General features: G+C 37.7%; 2 protein-coding genes across 5 annotated transcripts; one reads left to right on the top strand and one right to left on the bottom strand.

Annotated features, from left to right (window-relative positions):
* The first annotated feature begins 7,426 nt into the window (after positions 1 to 7,426).
* On the top strand, positions 7,427 to 12,404 carry LOC119070684 (cationic amino acid transporter 2). The gene is made up of 7 exons (XM_037175132.1): positions 7,427 to 7,856; positions 10,440 to 10,595; positions 10,659 to 10,899; positions 10,961 to 11,346; positions 11,515 to 11,568; positions 11,631 to 11,679; positions 11,736 to 12,404. Exons 1-7 carry the CDS (start codon positions 7,508 to 7,510, stop codon positions 12,286 to 12,288), a joined length of 1,788 nt encoding a protein of 595 aa, XP_037031027.1. The 5' UTR covers positions 7,427 to 7,507; the 3' UTR covers positions 12,289 to 12,404.
* On the bottom strand, positions 12,344 to 19,544 carry LOC119070683 (WASH complex subunit 2-like). 4 transcript variants are annotated; one of them, XM_037175130.1, is made up of 12 exons: positions 19,391 to 19,544; positions 18,775 to 18,925; positions 18,533 to 18,718; positions 18,179 to 18,473; positions 17,931 to 18,130; positions 15,921 to 17,869; positions 15,244 to 15,680; positions 15,049 to 15,185; positions 14,878 to 14,983; positions 14,670 to 14,809; positions 14,513 to 14,603; positions 12,344 to 12,541 (listed from the first exon to the last, which is right to left on the bottom strand). In XM_037175130.1, the coding sequence occupies exons 1-12, from the start codon at positions 19,414 to 19,416 to the stop codon at positions 12,453 to 12,455; spliced, it is 3,807 nt and encodes a 1,268-aa protein (XP_037031025.1). In that variant the 5' UTR covers positions 19,417 to 19,544; the 3' UTR covers positions 12,344 to 12,452. The 4 variants fall into 4 exon arrangements, with proteins under 4 accessions (XP_037031025.1, XP_037031026.1, XP_037031024.1 ...); XM_037175131.1 differs by having other exon boundaries at positions 15,921 to 16,267; positions 16,409 to 17,869; positions 17,931 to 18,473; XM_037175129.1 differs by having other exon boundaries at positions 15,244 to 15,705; positions 15,961 to 17,869; positions 17,931 to 18,473.
* Positions 19,545 to 19,886: the final 342 nt, after the last annotated feature.

Raw genomic sequence — 19,886 nt, forward strand, 5'->3', positions numbered from 1 at the left:
TTATACATTTTCGCCGTTGAATTTTTATTATTATTCTGTAATGTTATTTGTTTGCTGCAGACGACGATGCTACGCGAGATTTGAATGCAAATTGAATGAGCATTTTGTAGAAAATTAAAAAAATTATAATAAGAAGAGCGTAGTATACGTTGATTTGCTGTTAGTTAGTTTTTATATCACTATATTCGCACTGTGTGCGATTAGACTCTATTTCATAATTCGCACTTTTTTACTGGAATGAAAAACTTTTTATGAAGTAACTTATAAAGCTAGCATTGACTTCAATAACGTTTTAGCATTTTGTAAATGGACGCATCAGCCCATCTACAAACGTGTAAAAGAAAGCAATACTACAAAATTACTACAGAAATGCTGGTAAAGGAGAGTGATTCTAAAGTCTTGAAAGAACAGGTTAAGACACTTCACAAATTTTAACAATTTAGATATGTTTTGTTAAACCAACGCGCACTGCTCCAGTGCTGGAGCAAAAGGAAAGTGCGTATAGACCAATGGCAAATATTGAAATGAAGACTATTCGCACGATGAATCTTTATTTGCACTTTGTGCAGTTAGTCCAATTTGTCTCACTTGAGAGGTGTCAAAGTGCTTTTTGTGCTTTCCTTTGAACGACAGAGCTACCATGCTGTATAACTAGATGGATTAGGCAAATAAAGACTACTCGCACTTTGTCTGAATAGCCTTTTCGTTGTTATATTACGCAGATGCTTTGTCTTTTACTCATCATTGTAACAGAGAGGTGTTGTACGGAATTCCCGATTTTTCTTTTCACGCAAGATCATTCAAAATTTAAAAACATTAAAATGTTAATTGGTAAAACATATATGAACAGATGGACTTAGGCAAGCTGTAACAATTCAATAAGGTCAACAGCATCAATATTTATTTTCGCATTAAAAATATTCAGCGTCTACGTATGCCGACAGCTATTTAGGTTAGTTTTAACCTTTTGCGGAGGACTAAGATTACATTGTCGATAGAGTCAATAGAGGAAATGGTTTCCATATTTCTATAGAAATTACTTCGATCATTAAAAGTTACAGCTGAAGGTGCACAAAAATGAATGTTAATTCTTTTCTGAAGAGATTGATGAGAAAACTATTACTTCATTTCATTTAATCGTGAAATAGTAATTTTCGCAACAAGTAGGCCTTTCCTTTGCCTTTATTGCGAAAAACGTTGTATACAACTCGAGGATAAATGCTTTTTTAGACACATGATGTGTATTGTCACGCTCGGCCCACAACCTCGACCTAAAATTAAGGTTCCCATTTTTGAATTTTGAAAAAGAGGACATTTCGGCATCAAGAAAGAGGACAAAAAGAGGACGCTTTTACATTCAAAACAGAGGACGAAAAGTGAATCTCTGACGCGGAATTACAACGACTGTACATGCACTTTGTGTAACTATTGCGTAACTTCCACCACGTTCATGCAAACAAAAATATTCAAAAATGCTCTGTGCAATATGCACTGAAGTCGTCCTGATATTCTTTTGGATTCCTTCTCAGTGATAACATCCACTCCATATTACCTAAACACAGACTTCGTTTTAACTTATCCTTGCGCGATCTTTGGCATCTCACACAACGCTACACTATTTTATACTTTTAATGCGAGCGGAGCGTGTGATTTTTTTTTTTTTAGATTAAGATTTCGTTGTATTACCTTTCAGAGATTCTCTGACAGAGAAGATTAATAGTTAATGCCGCACAGCGAAAATTTTTCGTTCTTCAGGTATGAGCTGCATCAAACTTACTTAAAAAAGAAAATGACCTGAAAAAAAGAGGACACAGAGGACTTTTTCATCAAAAAAGCGATGTTCTTAGAATGTTTGTAAAAAAGAAGAACGAGACGAAAAAAGAGGACATTTCCTCTAAAAAGAGGACGAATGGGAACCCTACTAAAATAGTACATTTCATACCTAGGACCAAAAGTCTTTTTTAGCGTGTGAGAAGTTTAGCGAATACGCTAAAAAAGACTTTTGGGCCGTGGTACGAATAGTATTTTTCATATTGGACGGAGAAAAAGTGCGATGAGGTCGCACTTTTAGGGTCCTAGGTATAAAATATATATTATGCACCTGTTGCCAAGATTGGTATTTTGACGTGTAGGACATTATTGCCCTAGCCGAAGGCGTATCATATTTTATCTGGCGAGAACAGATTTATCGAGATAAACAAAAACTCCCTAGAGGGATAAGCTCGAGATTATCGTTCTAGACAGATAAAAGCATATCCTTTACTAGGGAGGGAAAATAGACTTTGTAAAGGAAAACGTCATACTACACTCGGGGAAAAAATTTGATATTTCGTATCACGATGCGAAAAATCAAATTCCTTCTCTTGTATAGTAATGTACTATTATCACTCGGTTACATAAATAACTATTATGCAACTAGTTGCGAAAAGTGGTAGTTTTTGACACTATATGTAATATAATGAATTTCCACTGTTGAAATCAAAAGAAAAATTGATTGAAATTTTAGAGTGCTTTTGCTAAAGTCAACTGTCGTCGTCGTCGTCGTCATTCCCATTTGTTCATTCTTACAAAACTGCTTATATCTCACGGTTTGCAGATTATGGAAAGGGCAGATGGACAGAATCAAATTCGAAAGGAGTGGATTGCGTCAAAGGTTATACAATGAACAGTAAAAAAAATAAGCTGTTAAATTTCCTATTTTATGTCATGGTTTCGTAAAATTTATTTGTGCAGTTTACAATTTCTTATGTTCATTAATTCTTAATTTCAAATTCCAATTTCCCCTTAATTTCAAATGTTCAAGCAAGTGTTGCCTGTAATCATTGACCCATAATCGGTACAGCATTTCTTAAATCCATCATTAGCATCGGCTACTTCGCAATAATAGATAGTAGCGTATTTATAGCAATAAAGTCCTCTCTTTTTACCACAGGTTACAGTTCTTTGTTCCAGTGTTTTAACGCGATAAAATTGCAAATTACTATCACAACGACAAATTTGCTTAGAGTCTGAAAATTGTATGTTTGAAAAAACCAGAACAAGTACGAGTGCAATTGTCACCGTCGACTCTTTCATTTTTTTTAAAATTAGAATTGAAACGACTTCGATAAGTTGAAAGTTTGTAGTTACTTCACTTTTCGTGTGTTGCAGGAAATACGGTATGTATGGCAGACGTTGGTTCGACCATGTCTTATATACCAATTCAATGCATTTGCTGGTGCTTTTTTCCACAATTTTTTAATTTATCAAAACATGATTCTATAAATTTAAATTTATCAGCTCGATTTTTTCCTTAGCTCAAATAGTACAGACTGTTATTGTAATTACGCGGGTTCGCAGCAGAAGTTTCGTTTGGCTTGCTTTTATCATAAGTTTTTTTTTCGATATATGGGAAACTAGTGATACAGTCAGAGGCTGTGAAATTTCAGCACGAATTAGCTTCAGCTGTTATTCAGCTGATCCCGCTGATCCACACACACAATCAAAACTGTCTGTACTTGTTTATACGGTTGAAGGCTTCAACTTGAAGCTGGTACACCAGTAATAGTGGTATAATGACCGTATAAAGACGTATAACCAGTTTTGATTGTATGTGTGGATCATGCTGACATTTCACTGCCTTTGACTGTATGAAGTTTATTATATGGGTTCCGAACTGAAAAAATGATAATCTAAAGATGTTAAAATAGTTGATCACAACATCAATATTTTGTTTGTCTTGTCTTCGAACTGTTTTCACACGCAAAACTAAAAAGAACCAGTGGACCGCCGAGACTCGTGACATAACCGAACTTTTATATCGCTTTAAACCGGTGTGATGCGTTTTCATGAATTTATTAGACATTGTTGAAATTTATTGTAAATAAATAATCTTTTAGGTTATCGAAATTTTACATAAAAATAGCGGTTAGAGTACAATCAAATAATTCAATTCGCTTTTCAACGTCTTACTAGTACAGTTAAAGGAATTAACAAATAATATTAAGACAATGTCACAGAATATTAGAGCGTAGGCTAGGCATAATTCATTAAATTCAGTAGATAAATTAACTTCAGAAGGAAAAAATAGTTTTTTAAAATAAGGAAAGCAAGTTGGTAGATACAACTCATTCATTTGCCCAGCGTCGTGATATCGTTTCGATTTGTCAACCTGAAAAGGCAGCCATATGTGGCAGCCATAAAGAGGGATTCTTTTGAAAAGCAGCCGACCAAAATGGAACGCATTTTCCAGTTGAAATATTTATATGGGACCAGAAAGGTTATCGACCCTAAAAGCCAAAACCACTTTCAAAAAAATTCTTCGAAGCTTGTGTAGCTCGTCGGAGGTGGTGAAAAACCGAAAACATGCAATTTTCTTACAGAAATTTCTCCAGTTACACGAGTCGTATAAGGACCCTGTACGGCTATTGTGGGGTGTCATTCGAAAGGCAATTGCATGTACTTTCGAGGCAAATAGGGTCTTATTGGTTTTAAAATTAATCCACACTCAGATATTTGCAGTTGTAGTTTACAACCGAAAAATGACTTAAAATTCACATTTTTCTTGCAAAAATTTCTTGAGTTACACGAAACGTAAATTAGAAAGGTAATTTTATGTTGTTTCAGGGCAAGTAAGGTATTATGGGGGTTTGGAAGCATCTACGATAAAATATGAGAAGTTGAAATGTGTAATATTCGTATTATTTAAAGGTTTAGTTACAACTGTGCCAAAATGTGACTTCGAAAGTTATAGAGTGGTAAGATGTGCGGAAACATTTCCCTTAAATCTTCTACTTCATTTGTTTAAACCTAATTTTTGCTATATGAAAAGGTTACCAGCAGCCGTTTCTCTAAACTAATGAATCGTCCTGACAGCTCGAAAACATTTTGATTTGTTTCCATTTCGGTAAATACAATGTGACACGGTTGGTAAATACCAGACTCCGTAACCACAGTTTTATTTCATTTCTTATCTGAGCATTTCGACGAATTTCTTACAGTAATCTATAACATAAAACAAAGAAACCAACGAAAATGTTCCTCGAATTTGTTAGCAAGATTTCTTCAAACAGAGACTATTATCTACCTTGTGTGTACGTGATTCTTCGGACCGTTGATAGTGTGTGAAACGTTCCGTTAACATTTAAGTTTTTTTGACGAATTTTTTGTGGTTATTGACCTAAATCATTTACGTTTTTTGTTGGACTTTTTTTGAGATGTGAAACCTGATCAGAAATCTTTTATATAAAAAAGTGCAAGTAACTTAATTGATCAACAACAACAAATGAGTAATGCTTGTTTTGTGTTCTGCTTAAATTAACAATAAATTGCCAGTTCTAAAGAAGAATAAATCAACGTGAAGTGAGTGCTTCAATAGCGCAATTATCATGAATAGGGAGTGTTTTAATAGCAGCTGAAGCTGAAACTCATTCAGTCTCCCATTTAATTAGGAAAAAACCTGAATATTTCGTTTGTGTAACTGCGTTCAGGTTATGCTTAAAAATGATAAATTTGAAGAAGCTTACGAGAAGTTTTTTTCTTCAGTATATTCCACAAATTGATTCAACAAATAAAGGTTCCACTGAAAACTTTTCTCTTCTGTCTAGACTAGATGTTGTGTAGTAACAGCTCTTCTTGCACCAACTTATACATTATACAAAACTGAAGGATACCTTGGCAGTAAAACATTATTCGCTTGTTAATCTCGGAGTCGGAGATGGGTAGACAACTTTTAAGAACAACTCTGGTCTTTGCATACTCGTTTACACTCTCCTGTAAGTTGCGCTTTTGCAGTATAAGATTCGATACAACTGACTTTCATTCACTACAATGATTTTTTGTCCAAATTCATGCTCTTATTTACAATTTGGCAACAGGATGATGACTTCCGGAATACAATAGTTTTTAAGTTGACACCTGTTTGCTTCTTCTATCTAGATAAGTCTAGATGTCAGCAGTAGCCTAGAGTCGCGTCGAGATGAAAACTAGTGTCTTGATGATACGTTGTTACGTATTGGATTCACTTTACCCAAACCTTTAAGCAATTTCGAGTGCTCCGCTCGCTGCTTTGAACTACTGCTTAATACTGTACTCAGCGTACATCATTGTTTGAACTTAAAATGATCTGATTGTGGTTTCCCAATTGCATCGAGACCTAATTTCATCGAAAATTAATTTCAACACAATTCTTTTGCACCACTTCAGACATTTAATAATTATAGCGGCTCCGCCATCCCGCACGTACAAGTACATACGATTTTTGATTCCACTCACTGTACCGGAACCAACAATATTAAATTTGCAATATAAATTGATGTGATGGTAACATCAAGGGTACAAAAAACGGTCTGACTTTATCTGGACTAGACTACATTTCTGTAAGTACCTGACAACATTAAATTATAAACCAGACAACCAAACAACTCAAAAACAATTTATTGAGCAAGTATAACTTTGTAGTGTATTGATAAGCCCTAATTCACTTACATATCTTGTTAGTATATACACACACCTGACTTACACACCTAATAATGAACGCCAGTATCATTATAAAAACATAAAACATCTCCAACTTGTCTGTCTAGCTAACAATTGATTATTAATAATTTAATATACTGGTAATACATGCGCGACTACAACCGCATACAATATCATTATTTAAATCCATTTTACAGGCAATCACAATTATCAATAACAGAGCGATAAGGAATATACCTTTACACATGTAACAATTAGTTGTTTGAATTTCTGTAAACTTTGTGTGAGGTGTTAAACCGAAAGTGTGTTGATCATTTAATTGCTGTGCTGTGATGGAATTCACATTTTTAAAATCAATTGATGTTAAGAGGTGAATGTGTTCGTTTTGGTTTGAATTTGGTTTAGGGCATCGCCAGTCTGCGCATTTTTAACAGATGGGTGTCAAATCTACTACTTCACCAGTTTTAGCACACGTTTTGACCATTTAGTATAACACAAGTTTTGAGCTCTACGATAGTCCTTTCGGGTGTGACATCTTTGCTTCAAAATAATATAATTCAAATCTAATTTAATATAATTTTCTGAATCTAGTTTGGTCCGTACGGAAAGCATAATAATTTTACTCCAACCAAATAACTCTTCAGTATCAAAGGTCTATCTACCTTTCGTATCTCACACCATCTCCAGCGTAAATCAAATCTCGAAAAATTTAGCTACTCGTGTTGGCTACTTGGCGCTATACTAGAAATGCGAGCCAACGTTACTTCTTGCTCGTCAAATTTCCATTCACACACGTCGTCGGCGTATTAGAAAAGCTCAATTCGTCGGATTGCAAGGCTATTATCACCAATAAACAGCTGATAATAATTTCATTGTTATCGCTAACAGATAGGTTATACGGTTTAAATATTCGATGTATTGACTGACACGGATTACGCTATAAAATTGGTAAAAACATTTTATCATCATTATTGGTCGCACAACGTTTAACGAGAGAAGAACTGATTTTGAATTCGATTCGTTTGGTTAGAAGTTAAAAGAAAAATTGAAAATGAAAATTTATCAGACGTTTGCGCGTAAAAAACCTTTGGTCGAAAATAAACAGACTCAATTGGCCAAGGTATTGAGTACAATAGATCTTACTGCATTAGGCATCGGTAGTACGTTGGGTGTCGGAATTTATGTATTGGCTGGTGAAGTGTCGAAATTTTCATCGGGACCTGCCATAGTTATTAGTTTTTTGATAGCAGCCATAGCTTCTGTGATGGCAGGTTTATGTTATGCCGAATTCGGATCGAGAGTGCCGAAGGCTGGTTCGGCATACATTTATAGTTATGTAACCATTGGCGAGTTTGTTGCTTTTTTAATTGGATGGAATTTGATTTTGGAGTACGGAATTGGTGAGTACTACGTTTGCAATTCGTTGAATTTTTTTACTCAAAACATTTTCTAAAACTTCAGAGTTATAACAAATCAAATGTTGCTATTTCAAGTCTACAAGGTTGCTAGTTCGTACTTCGAACCCTGTCGTAATTAGTTCAATGGTAACATGTTACTTCGTTAGTAACAGTTTTCACATTTTAAATCAAGCTCAAACTGAAACAGTCAGATTACTGAGGCCGAGGAGAACGTTTAGTATGAGATAAAGAAGAGGTTCAAAGAAGTAATAGAAGTAAACCCGCGTTTACCAAAAAGATTTCTGACTTCTGTGCTCCTTATGAAAAGGTCTGGAAACTTTTCAAGGAGGGCATATCTATTAACATTATCGAATCTTTTACTTCTTTTGATCTAAGTCATTTCACTAAACTAATGCAAAATCTCTTAAATTTGCTGGTATAAGGACATCATTACATGTGATCATTGCTTACATTATAATATCTTCTCTGCATGGCCTATATTTGTGAAAATGAATTTCCCATAAATAGGTACTGCTTCTCTGTCTCTGTTGTCCTGCTATTATCGCAGAAGCCATACAACTCAAATATGAACTATTACACTACGGAATTTCTGCGGTTTTTCATAATACATTGATTATAAGTACGGGTCACAAGATGCGATTTTAGAGATTTTCGATTTTACCATACCACTGCTCCTAGCATTAACATGGAACATTTTTGGAGGGTGGTGGTGAATGAATTGGATTTGCTAACACATGAATGTGGACACGTATCACGTACATGTTTCAGAATGTGGCGTCTCTTTAACGTCTGACATTCGAGTTATATGGCAGCGATATAAGTTTACCGAATAAAACTGAAAAGTTGTATTTATTAAGGCAAAATCTAAAGATTCGATCATTTCCACCTTTATCATCTGATATCGGAAACATTTGCCTTGTATAACGAAATGAATTTTAAAACAAATAAAGTAGCAGATTCGGTTGAATCTGTCGGAAGTTTGTTCGATTTGTTAGATCAAATCAAGTAACTGATTCAAAAACTTTCCTAAAAATAATATTTGTCTTCAAAAGGGCAACCTGGTCATTATGGTCACATGTGTGGTAAAACTAATGATTCGGTAAATTTACTAGTGATATTCCTTGTGGTATGAAAATGCATACGAAGAAGTCGTTTCTGGACGGAACGACAAAAATAAGTGATGATATGATATGTGACTGATCCATACAGTCCTTTCGAAAAATCGTGTTGAAACAAAATGAAGTAAAAGATTTTACATCAGTTTATTGAAATCAGGCTACATAAATGGTCTATGATGAGCAGTGTTCACGCTTTCATTCACAACCTATTCTCAAGAGGCTTTTTAGACAAAAACAAAATGATTCCGAAATACAATTAGGCGTAGTGAATTTCCTTCAGCTGTACTTAAAATCTATAAAAAGTCTTACGGTTAAGTTTTTCCCCGCAGTGTTGAGTGTTGATCAAAGAAAAACTGTCAAAAGTACACGAGAACCACGAGAACTAATTTGATATTCGTACTACGATGAGTAAAAGTAGGTGGGACTGAAGTCCTCGGATACTTCTACATCTGGATCCAAAATATCAAGCACTTCGTTGATGCAGTAATCTACTATTTCGAGATTACTTTGTTCATTCTAAAAAGCGTGAGCATTCCTAACCAACGAAGACGGTGAACACGTCATCGACTGATTTGCTTCTCCATCCTTTTCTCTCGAAATCTTTTAGTTCATTACTGCTGAAAACCAACCCGTCTGCGAAAGGTTAACCTAATTAGACCGGAGAGCAATTTGCAACAAAGTTTATGCAAATAATTCTCTGGGTTGAATCGTCAATTAATTGCGTAAATGATAACACTTTGAGGTGACGTTGTTCGATAAAGTAGATCACCATTTGATAGGTATATTCATTCGCTGATTTGAGAATGTGTAAATAATTCGATTGATAAAATTCAGGAACACTCATAACAATACATGTGTTATCTGAATCTGTTAGCTCGGTTTTCAAGTATTTGTGGCTATTACTCAGACGAAATGTTATTTTTGACAAACAAGCAGCAAGCGTAATCATTAGATCTATTACTTCTGTTGTTGGAAGTGCCAGTCAGGGCCTATTTTCGAGAAATCGATACTGGCAAAAAAAAGGGCGCTAGAGAGATGAATAGTCCAGGGGACTGAATATGCTAGATGCGGCTCTATTAACGAAAACACTATCCATAGCTCAGGGCCTAATTTAAAGAATTTAATTTCCAAAAATTTCCAAAATTTCACGAAAATTCTTAAAATTTCAAAATTTTGTTTCATGTTAGATCTCATTCCAAAGTAATCAGTTAAGCTCAAAGACATGAAAAACAACTAAAAAGGCAGTAAAAACAACATTTACACGATGTAATCTGTTGTGTTTTTAGATAAAATGACGAAAAGTGATGAAAAAATTGAAGAATTTTTGGAAATTTAATTTCCTTAAAATAGGCCCTGCCATAGCTCATTGATCATTCTCGTCGTCTGTATGCAGATGACAGATGACTAAAGCGTTACACAAATAATAACTAACCTTCTGAATTTGCAGGATCGGCTTCGGTTGTCAAAGCACTTAGCACATACATCGATGCTCTCGTTGATGAAAAAATCAGCCAATACTTTCTATCTGTTATGCCAATGTATGTCAATGGATTGTCATCATATCCCGATTTTCTGGCTCTAGGTGCAACTCTTGTCTTTGCTAGTAAGTGCGACTCTAGACTCGTGTTATTGGTTAATCAAATATTGAATCAATAACGTATTTCAGTGGCATTGGCATTCGGTGCAAAGGAATCGTCGTTCATTAACAACATCTTTACGATTTGTAATCTTGGTGTGGTGTTGTTTGTAGTGGTTGCTGGTAGCATACTGGCCACTCCGAGTAATTGGTCGATTCCGGAAGATCAGGTACCGAAAAATGGTACCGATTTTGGAACGGGAGGATTTGCACCGTATGGTATCGGTGGTATTATTAGAGGAGCTGCGATTTGTTTCTACGGCTTTATCGGGTTTGTAGAATTTTAAAATTTGTGTAAGACGGGGGAAGCCAGATATAATTTCATTCTGCAGCTTCGACGTGATAGCCACAGCTGGCGAAGAAACGAAAAACCCTAAAAAGTCCATTCCACTGTCGGTGATTGTTTCACTGTTCGTCATCTTTCTGGCATATTTCTCGATGTCAACGGTGCTGACAATGATGCTGCCGTACTACGACCAAAATGAAAATGCTCCATTGCCGCACGCTTTCAAGAAATTTAATTGGTCAACAGCCGAGTACATCGTTTCGTTTGGTGCCATATTCGGACTATGTGCGAGTTTGATGGGCTCAATGTTTCCACTTCCAAGAGTCATCTATGCAATGAGTTCGGACGGTCTAATATTTGAGTTCATGGGACGAATTAGTAAGAGATTTAAAACTCCGATGTACGGCACCTTGCTTGCAGGCTTATTGACAGGTTAGTGGATTTATGATGAAATAAAAGATCAAAGATTTGGTGCCGTCTGTAGAGAAGGTCCACATGAAGGGTTTGGAGTGTGGACATCCTTTGTCGATGACCCAAACCAACGCTCGCACTCTTTTGCATGCTGTTTCTAAGATTCTCTAAAACCGTCTATTTCGACAGGACTGCTGGCTGCAATTTTTAACTTGACACAGCTAGTCAGCATGATGTCTATAGGTAATTTCATCTAGCACAATACAATTAGCTCAACGGTCTCAGTAATCAATTATCAATTCTAGGTACATTGCTAGCGTACTCAATAGTAGCAGCTTGTGTCCTTCTGCTACGGTACTTATAAATTCAAAACATTCTCTATTTCACGATTAACAGCTTCATTTCTTCAGCTTTGAAGTCGACGACGATCAACCATCAAATGACGAAAACTCCTGGGTCGGACATCTGTGGAATTCGCACAAACACAAGGCACCCACCCGAGCATCAGCAGCAATAGTGACATGGACCGTGACTCTATATTGCATTTGGTGCTTAGTGTTCGGTGTCATTGTAACGCAGTTGGAAGACGAATTGGCCAGTGGATCGTGGTACGCCATACTACTGCTATCGATCACGGTCGTTTTGATTGTCGCATCGTTGGTGGTGATCAAGCGACAGCCGATGTCGGCGAAGGAGCTTAGCTTTAGCGTACCATTTGTGCCCTGGTTGCCGGGTATATCGATTCTGGTCAATTTCTATTTGATGATGATGTTGGACTACATGACATGGGTACGATTTCTCATATGGATTGCTATTGGACTGGTCATCTATTTCACATATGGCATTTGGCACAGCAAAGAACGGCCGAAAGTGAAAAATATGGAGGGAAATGAAGTGGATACATCGTCTGTGATAGAAAAACCAGCAATTGTTGGCGTAAGTAAAGAGAATTTGGTGGCTTAGAGTGGATTAATGCAGTGCGGACGTTAAGAAAATACTTCCATTTTAACCTTTGTGATTGTAATCAAAAATATGTTCTGTACAGCGCGTTATTTTGCAAAATTAAATTTTTTTTCAAAATATTTTTTTCATTTCGTAATTCATTTGTAGCCATTATGTAGACTGAACTAATCGATCTTAGGTTGCTCGTTCGCCTGTTGGCTGAAGAATACCAATGCCGAGTTTTCACCGTCATTTCGTAAACTGTATTTTGTACCTGTGGGCAAGAGAACATTTTATTAATTGAAGTGAAACCACTAATTACTTACAACTAGTTTGACGAACTGCTCCACATAAACCTAGACATTAAACATACATGAAACGGAGTTGCAACACAAACGGCTACTGAAGAACCCTCATCTCGAAATATTTTGTGATGGTTTAGAAGCTTCATTTTTATCAGTTTTCAACTACAATGGCTCTTGGTATCGATTCTCTGAATTGTCAAAACCCAGCCAAAACGAGGACAAGGAGAGTTATTGTCAAATAAAATTGGTAAAATTGGCAAATAATTATCCAAACTCGACTAATCTGACGAACTATGAGTATGAATCAATGAATTGTTAGAAGTTGGTTCAGGACCGTAACCCCCCGTCATTTTTATTTTTAACAACGAAAATCCTCTTGAACTCAATTGGAAAATCCTTTTGAAAATGAAATCCTTAAATTTGTCGAAAATCCTCAAAAATCCTTTAATAAAATCCACAGAACAGAAAATACTGAAAAATCAAAGAAAATACATAATTCGAAAAAATAGCTACGTTCCTTGAAAATCTTTGAAAAACCGTAAGATCCTCTGAGGATTTTTGTACAGAAAATCCTTTTGCACCCATAATCATCGATCATCTACCGCTCGGTATTTCTCAGATACTAAAAACTCTTGAGCAACAGTAGTTCCAAAGATTCGTACTTCTCGTGACTCTCTAAGTCTCATAACTCTCCTTGGCTGAAGGTCAATGAAGGTCAGCCACGAGTTTTAAACTCATGAGGAAAACTTTGATGTGCGAATAATTGCTACATGTTCACTGCTGTTATGGAAACGGTTTTCACGGTTGCATAGCAGACATTATACGAGGCCTGTTTAAGAGGCACCGGTACTTAGCTAAAATTGTAGCCTACATTTGTGTGCCTCATATTTCATTTTTGATGATATCTTTCTATCAGAATCCTTTTTTCAAAAATGTATGACCATGTCCGACCACGAATGTGTTAGCTTTCAACAGAAAATACATTTGGTTGTAGTCGTTTGACCAGCTCTGAGAAAAGTGAGCAGTTTAAGGAAATTTTCATAAACTGCTCAGTTTGGTCAAACTACTGCAACAAAACTACTTTTATTTTGAACACCGTTATTGCGGAAGCACCGATGACTCTTAAGAGCAATGGACCCTTTGCAAATTTGTAGCCCACATTTAGGCGGGAAAATGTTCGTTTTTTGATGATTTATCTGAACCAAAATATTTCTTTTTAAATGAAACCATTGAAGTACGCAAAAATGTGTTACTTTGAAAGGAAAAATTGGTTTGCGGGTGATAACTTATCCCACTTGGAGAAATCTTTGCAGATTGTGTAAATTTATGGAATCTAAACATGTTTCTCCAAGTGAGCTTATGACTCAACCATTTTTCCTTTAAAAGTAACACATTTTTACGTACTTTAAGGGTTTCATGTTTTCAAAAAAAATATTTTGGTGCAGAGAAATCATCAAAAAACGAACATTTCCCGCCTAAATGTAGGCAACAAATTTTCAAAAAGTTCATTGCTCCTTATTTAATTTCAACTTATTGGCCATCTCTCCGTTTTAATTTAAGCAACGCAAAAATCTAGTCCTTCGAATTTTAATCCGATACATCATCTCAATGATAGATTTCAAAAATATGTTCATGCCGCGGAAATTATCACGAAAATGAGAGATATTCAGAAAATCTCTTTACTGCCTGCCCCATGCGAAAGTTGAACATTACATAGCAGTATCCACCCAGCGACAATGATCGAACTCACAAATGTATTTTTGGCCAACCTTTGGCCAAAGCCAAGCGAAATTGCGAATTTTTAACATTGTGAAATTCCGATGAATAACGTTTTGGATGTTTCGAAAATTAGGAGTGAAATGTATGAGCAAAGTCAAAAATCAGTTTTCCTTGTCTTCAAAGAACCCACTGTCTTGCGTACAAAAACAACAAAAACTCACCACTGTGTAACGACGCAAACGAACCGGTTACCATCTGCTCGCTTTTGCCATTCGTAAAGATATGAATTGGTCCCGACACAACGTGTATGTGCTGCAAGCGAAATCATTTTTTTTTTATTTTCCATGGCAATACGATCGTTCGGACGCAAACTCTTACCAAATTCCATGAAATGCGACACGGCCGTTTCACCATTCCCGGTTCCAACGTGAAGTATCCATACGATGGGCCGGTTTCGCCGGGTATGTGATGAATGACCAGATTGTTCTTAACCGTTTTGTGGAATCCTTGCGTAATTTCTAGTGTCCAGAATGAATCGACAGATTAGCTGGTGAACTTGCAACGAATTTGGAAAATGTATAATTACCGATTCCATCCAAGTTAGTGATTAGCGGCGGTTCTTTATCCATTGAACCGTTTAGCAACATGGAGAAAACATTTTCCCCATCACCATTGGCGGATTGAGTAAGACGCTGTCGAAAAAATATTATTTTTTTTAGCATCGAAACTGCTACATTTTGGTAACAGAGAGTCTCACCATTTTAGGTTGAACTGTTCTGCCATTCTGTCTTTGCAATGCCGACCGATTCGATGAATTTGCTGATATCGGTACCGCAAACAGAAGATTGCTAGTCGGCATACGTCTTTCTCTGGTAGACTGTCTGACGCCTGGAACTAAATAAGTAAATTTTCAGAAATGATTTTCATTAAATTTGCGTTGCCATCAACTTACCGACTTCTCTGGGCTTCAATGAGTTGTAGAAACAATGACTTTCCCTCTTCCGTTCCCATCTTGACAACTTTCTGCGTTTCGTCGCCATCGATCCATCGATTCTGCTCGAGAAATTGCCACGTTGATCGTTCGATTGACTCCTTGCGTCCGCAATGGATTGGTGCTTTCGCTTTTGAGACTTTCGGACATTTGGTTTGGGCGTTGAACGTACTCGTGCCGGAGAATCGTCAATTTCGATTTGAGGCTCGTCACGTTCTTCAGTTGTGTTGTCTTCGGCATCTAAATTTTTCTTTCTTGTTTTTGGTTGAGACGTTTTCGGCAATGCCGCCTCATTCACATCGCTTTCTGTCACTTCATCTTCGGCATTTGAGCGTTTCTTTTTCCCCTTGCTTTTAGACGCTGCGGCCAATTCGGTCCCCGCTACATCATCTACGGTTCCAAGTTTCTTCTTTTTTTGATTTCCTTTAAAGGTGGGCTCCGCTTCGATTCCATCATCTTCTGGCACACCCTCTTCGGAGTTTTCACGTTTCCTTTTCTCCTTGCCTTTCGATGTTTTGACCAGTTTCGATTCCGTTTCAACAGCTTCCGCCACATCATTTTCGGTATTTCCACGTCTCTTTCGTTGATTTATTTTAGATGTTGTGGCCGGTTCCGCTTCGATTCCATCCTCGTCCGACACATCATCTTCGGTAGTTCCACGTTTGTTTCTTTGATTTCTTTTAGATGTTGTGGTCGGTTCCGTTTCAATTCCATACTCTTCCGGCACATCCTCTTCGGCATTTCCGCGTTTCTTTTTCTCCTTGCCCTTAGATGTTGTGGCCGGTTCCGCTTCGATTCCAACCTCTTCCGGCACATCATCGTCGGCATTTCCACGTTTGTTTCTTCGATTTCTTTTAGATGTTGTGGTCGGTTCCGTTTCAATTCCATCCTCTCCCGGCACATCCTCTTCGGCATTTCCGCGTTTCTTTTTCTCCTTGCCCTTAGATGTTGTGGCCGGTTCCGCTTCGATTTCATCCTCTTCAGCATTTTTACGTTTCTTTTTCTCTTTGCCCTTAGATGTAGTGGCCAGTTCCGGATCAATCACATTGGTTCCCTTCACATCAGCATTGGTTTTTTTGCCTTTAGATGTTGCGACCAACTTCGTTTTTCTTCCATCGGCTTCAATCACATCATCTTCGACATTGAAGTCTTTCTGTCTTGTCTGTCTTCCCTTAGGTTTACCTGGCAACACATCTTCAGTCTCATCATCGGTTCCCAACACATCATCTTCATCACGGGTCTTTTTCTCTCTGGCTTTAGATGTTGTTATCGTATCCGTATCGCTTCCATTGGCTACGGGCTTTCTTTTGGATTTTGATCGTAACGCCACTTCGTTGCCAGCAGTCTCAATATCTTCCTTCTTCGATCGAGACTTCGCCGCATCTCGTTGTTGCTTTTTCGTACGAGGCAATTTAATGATGGATGGCTCCTCCGCGATTTGTTCATCGCCATCTGAATCAGAATATTCAATCTCCGCAACTTCTTGTTGTGCTGAGTGAGCTGATTCGTTTTTTGTTTTCGTAGACACTTGTGTTCCTGTCCGTTTATTACCTTTATTTGCATGAGAAGCGTTTCTAGTCTCGTTGCGGACAATCGCTGATGTCGTAGAAAGTTCATCTTCATCCGTTTCCCGATCCTCATCTATTTGTTTCAAGTCTGAGCGTACTGCTCCTCTTCGCCTTGTTTTCGAAGAGGCCGTACCGGTGTTTTGACTTTTCTTACTTTGTGAACGAGCCTGCCGAACTTTTGATTCCGTTGACGGTTGCTTGATATCCGATGAATGGACTTCGCTATCTGAATCGTTAGACATGGAAGGATCAACACCATCTTTATCGTTTGTTGGTTTAACCGTATCTGACCAATCTCCTAGAATTTCTGCAAGAACTTGCTTGCTGCTATGTTTCGCTGACATATGATTCTGTTGGTCACTACTGTTTGCTTTGGGAAGATTATTCTCCGCATCATCGACTTGTTTCTTATTCGCGGTGGCGCTTTGTACATCATTCGTGGATTCTGCAACGTCATCGTTTGATGGGGCATCACTTTTCGCGGGAGCGTGTAGGGATTTTCGACCACCATCATTCGATTCACTTTCATTCGAAATGGCGCTCTGATTTTGTCCATCACTCGTGGATTCGTCACCATCATCACTTAGTGGACTTAGATATTCTGGTTCACAGTCGAAGGTGCGGTTTATAATGTTATTCTGTTCCGTTCCAGACTGTGGCGGTGCCGCACTTTCTTTTGCTTGTGGTTGAGGCTCATCTGTTGCTTTCGGATCTTGGACCGCCGTCTCGACTATTGCATCACTTCCAGTATTCGTGTCACCTTCGACTGCATTCGATTGAGCTGAAATTGATTTCGCTTTTGTAAACGTTCCATTATCGCCTGCTGATACCGGATTCAAGACAAAAGACGGCTGCTCAAGTGGTACGACATCCTTTAATATGTCCTCCTCATTGCAAGAGTCTCCCTTTTTATACAATCTCCGTCGCGACGATGATGAGGAATTCTCCAGCGGTATACTGTTCGTTCGGTTATTAATCGACTCACCGACTTTGATATAACTTTCAAGCAACGGATTCATCTGAAATGAGATTAGAATGTGAAGTGAACTGTGAAGAAAGCAGACGTCACCGTGAGCCTACCATTGATTTCGGTTTCTTGTTTCGCTGAGAATTTGACATTTTCGACTGATCATCATCCAGCTCCAATTTAATTGGCTTGACCAGCGGTCGTCTGACCACATCTGGGCGTCGAAAAACTGCTTCATCTGCATTGTTCGTACCAGCATCCTGTTTTTGTTGGTCTTCGTCAATGGGTGGCCGATTCTGATCAGCATCTTCGGTCACAGCCAATATCCGATTGCTTGGCGCACGGATTTGCTGCTCTGGTGACTTTGCTGCGTCGGATTCTTCGTCATCGCTAACAATGTGAACAGTCGATGAGACGACCGACGTTGGACTCGGCATTTTCTTTCGATCACTGGGCTGTTTCGCACGTCGGTCCGCATCACTTGGGAGCCTGGACGTACGCGGCGTACTTATGGGTATTCGGGTCGGTGCCGGCACAAACAATTTATTTGGTGAATCGGCAACGTTACGTTGCACATTCATCGTTCCTCTTGGAGATTTATTAGCATCTGTCTGACGAACTGGATATGGGGTACTTGTGACGGCTTTATGACCGTCCTGTGGAAGAAAATTGTTAACTGTATCGACATTGCGACATCGCTTGAGATGTTACTTACAGTTGGTTCGGATAAAAACTTTGAAAAATCCATACTGTCACTGCTCTTGTCACTTTTAGGCGTAATCGCTTGCACGTTCGGTATCAGTAATTTTAGAGGCTGTGTTACTGGTGCGTCTTTTACGGAATCGGTTGCTTTTTTGCCATTGGTCGGTTGCTTCTCAATGATGAAGTTGTACAAATTGTTCTGGAACAAAAGTTTATTTCAAACACAAAATGCAACGCGAATTTCGATCAACGAACCACCGATTGAGCTGGTAATGCACTTCGTCGGTAGAGACCATTTGTTTTGTTTGTAGCGCCTTCGATTCGGTGGGGCATTGCTCGCCAACTGTCGCCCAGCTCCAGGGAATCATTTTTGGAATTTTTTTCTTCCTCGATTTCTTTCAAAATCCTAAACATGGAAATAGAAAACGAAACGATGGTCACTAAATTGTCAGGCGTCCATGTTGTCTATTGTTGTTTGTATGGGCTGTATGAAAACAATAACATTTCGTGTTGAACAATAGAGGAACTATTGTTGTCAAACGGCTTGATAACGGTACTTTTGTTGTTATGCAGCCCAAACGCAACTTATTCATATTGTACCAGAAATTAAGTCTTTTATGACTGTCGACCTACGATACGACGTACAAACAACAATGCGAGTCTATATTATTTGACATTTTTTGCAATTTAGAGAATTTGAACAGGATTTTTGTGGCCCTAAAGACCAGTTGGACTGTGCTGAATTTTCAAAGTTTACAAAAATTCGATCACAAATTTTCTATTCCATTGAAGACACCCATTGAAAACTCTCAAACTGAAGCGCCTTGACTTTCATATTTAATCCACGATATTTTCCCTCCGATTTACTTACACTCTCCAATCTCTATTCTGACTCATTTTCACTGAAATTTGTGGACACTGATCTAATAACTAAACTTTTAATTAACTAATAAAAATCCGGCTGTGTCCGTTATAAAGAATATACAAATGTCACAGCTTCCTCATCAATAATACACAATGCAATGAAGTTAGACACGGGCGTTTTGGAATAACAAAAATGGCGGTTTGTCATTTTGGTAGCAGAAGATAGATGGCAATGATAACGGCGGCAAATCCATATTGGATTCGATTTTTATTTAGCATCCTTAAAAAGATTAGGAAAATTATCGATCATTTTCAAGTAATTTTACATTTCCATTCTGGATTACGGCATCAATTTTCTTTCCTTTATTTTATGTCAACGTCAACTCTAACGATAGATAACGATTCACTATTTCACTGAAAGATGTCGCTGCAACAAAGCCAATGTCAACAGAAAAATATTTAATTTTTTACTTCACGGATTTCAGTCAAATAAAATACCATCG

The sequence above is a fragment of the Bradysia coprophila genome, assembly GCF_014529535.1.
Source record: "Bradysia coprophila strain Holo2 chromosome IV unlocalized genomic scaffold, BU_Bcop_v1 contig_106, whole genome shotgun sequence".
Lineage (NCBI taxonomy): Eukaryota > Metazoa > Arthropoda > Insecta > Diptera > Sciaridae > Bradysia > Bradysia coprophila.

Bases quoted from the DNA above. Each gene is read 5' to 3' on its own strand.
- LOC119070684 (XM_037175132.1), top strand. From the start codon at position 7,508: ATGAAAATTTATCAGACGTTTGCGCGTAAAAAACCTTTGGTCGAAAAT. The intron at 10,900-10,960 runs GTTTGTAGAATT...TTCATTCTGCAG, and splicing joins TGTTTCTACGGCTTTATCGG to CTTCGACGTGATAGCCACAG. The intron at 11,569-11,630 runs GTAATTTCATCT...TATCAATTCTAG, and splicing joins AGTCAGCATGATGTCTATAG to GTACATTGCTAGCGTACTCA.
- LOC119070683 (XM_037175128.1), bottom strand. From the start codon at position 19,416: ATGAGTCAGAATAGAGATTGGAGAGT. The intron at 18,474-18,532 runs GTAAGTAACATC...TTTCTTCCACAG, and splicing joins AGTTTTTATCCGAACCAACT to GACGGTCATAAAGCCGTCAC. The intron at 15,186-15,243 runs GTAAGTTGATGG...TTACTTATTTAG, and splicing joins ATTGAAGCCCAGAGAAGTCG to TTCCAGGCGTCAGACAGTCT.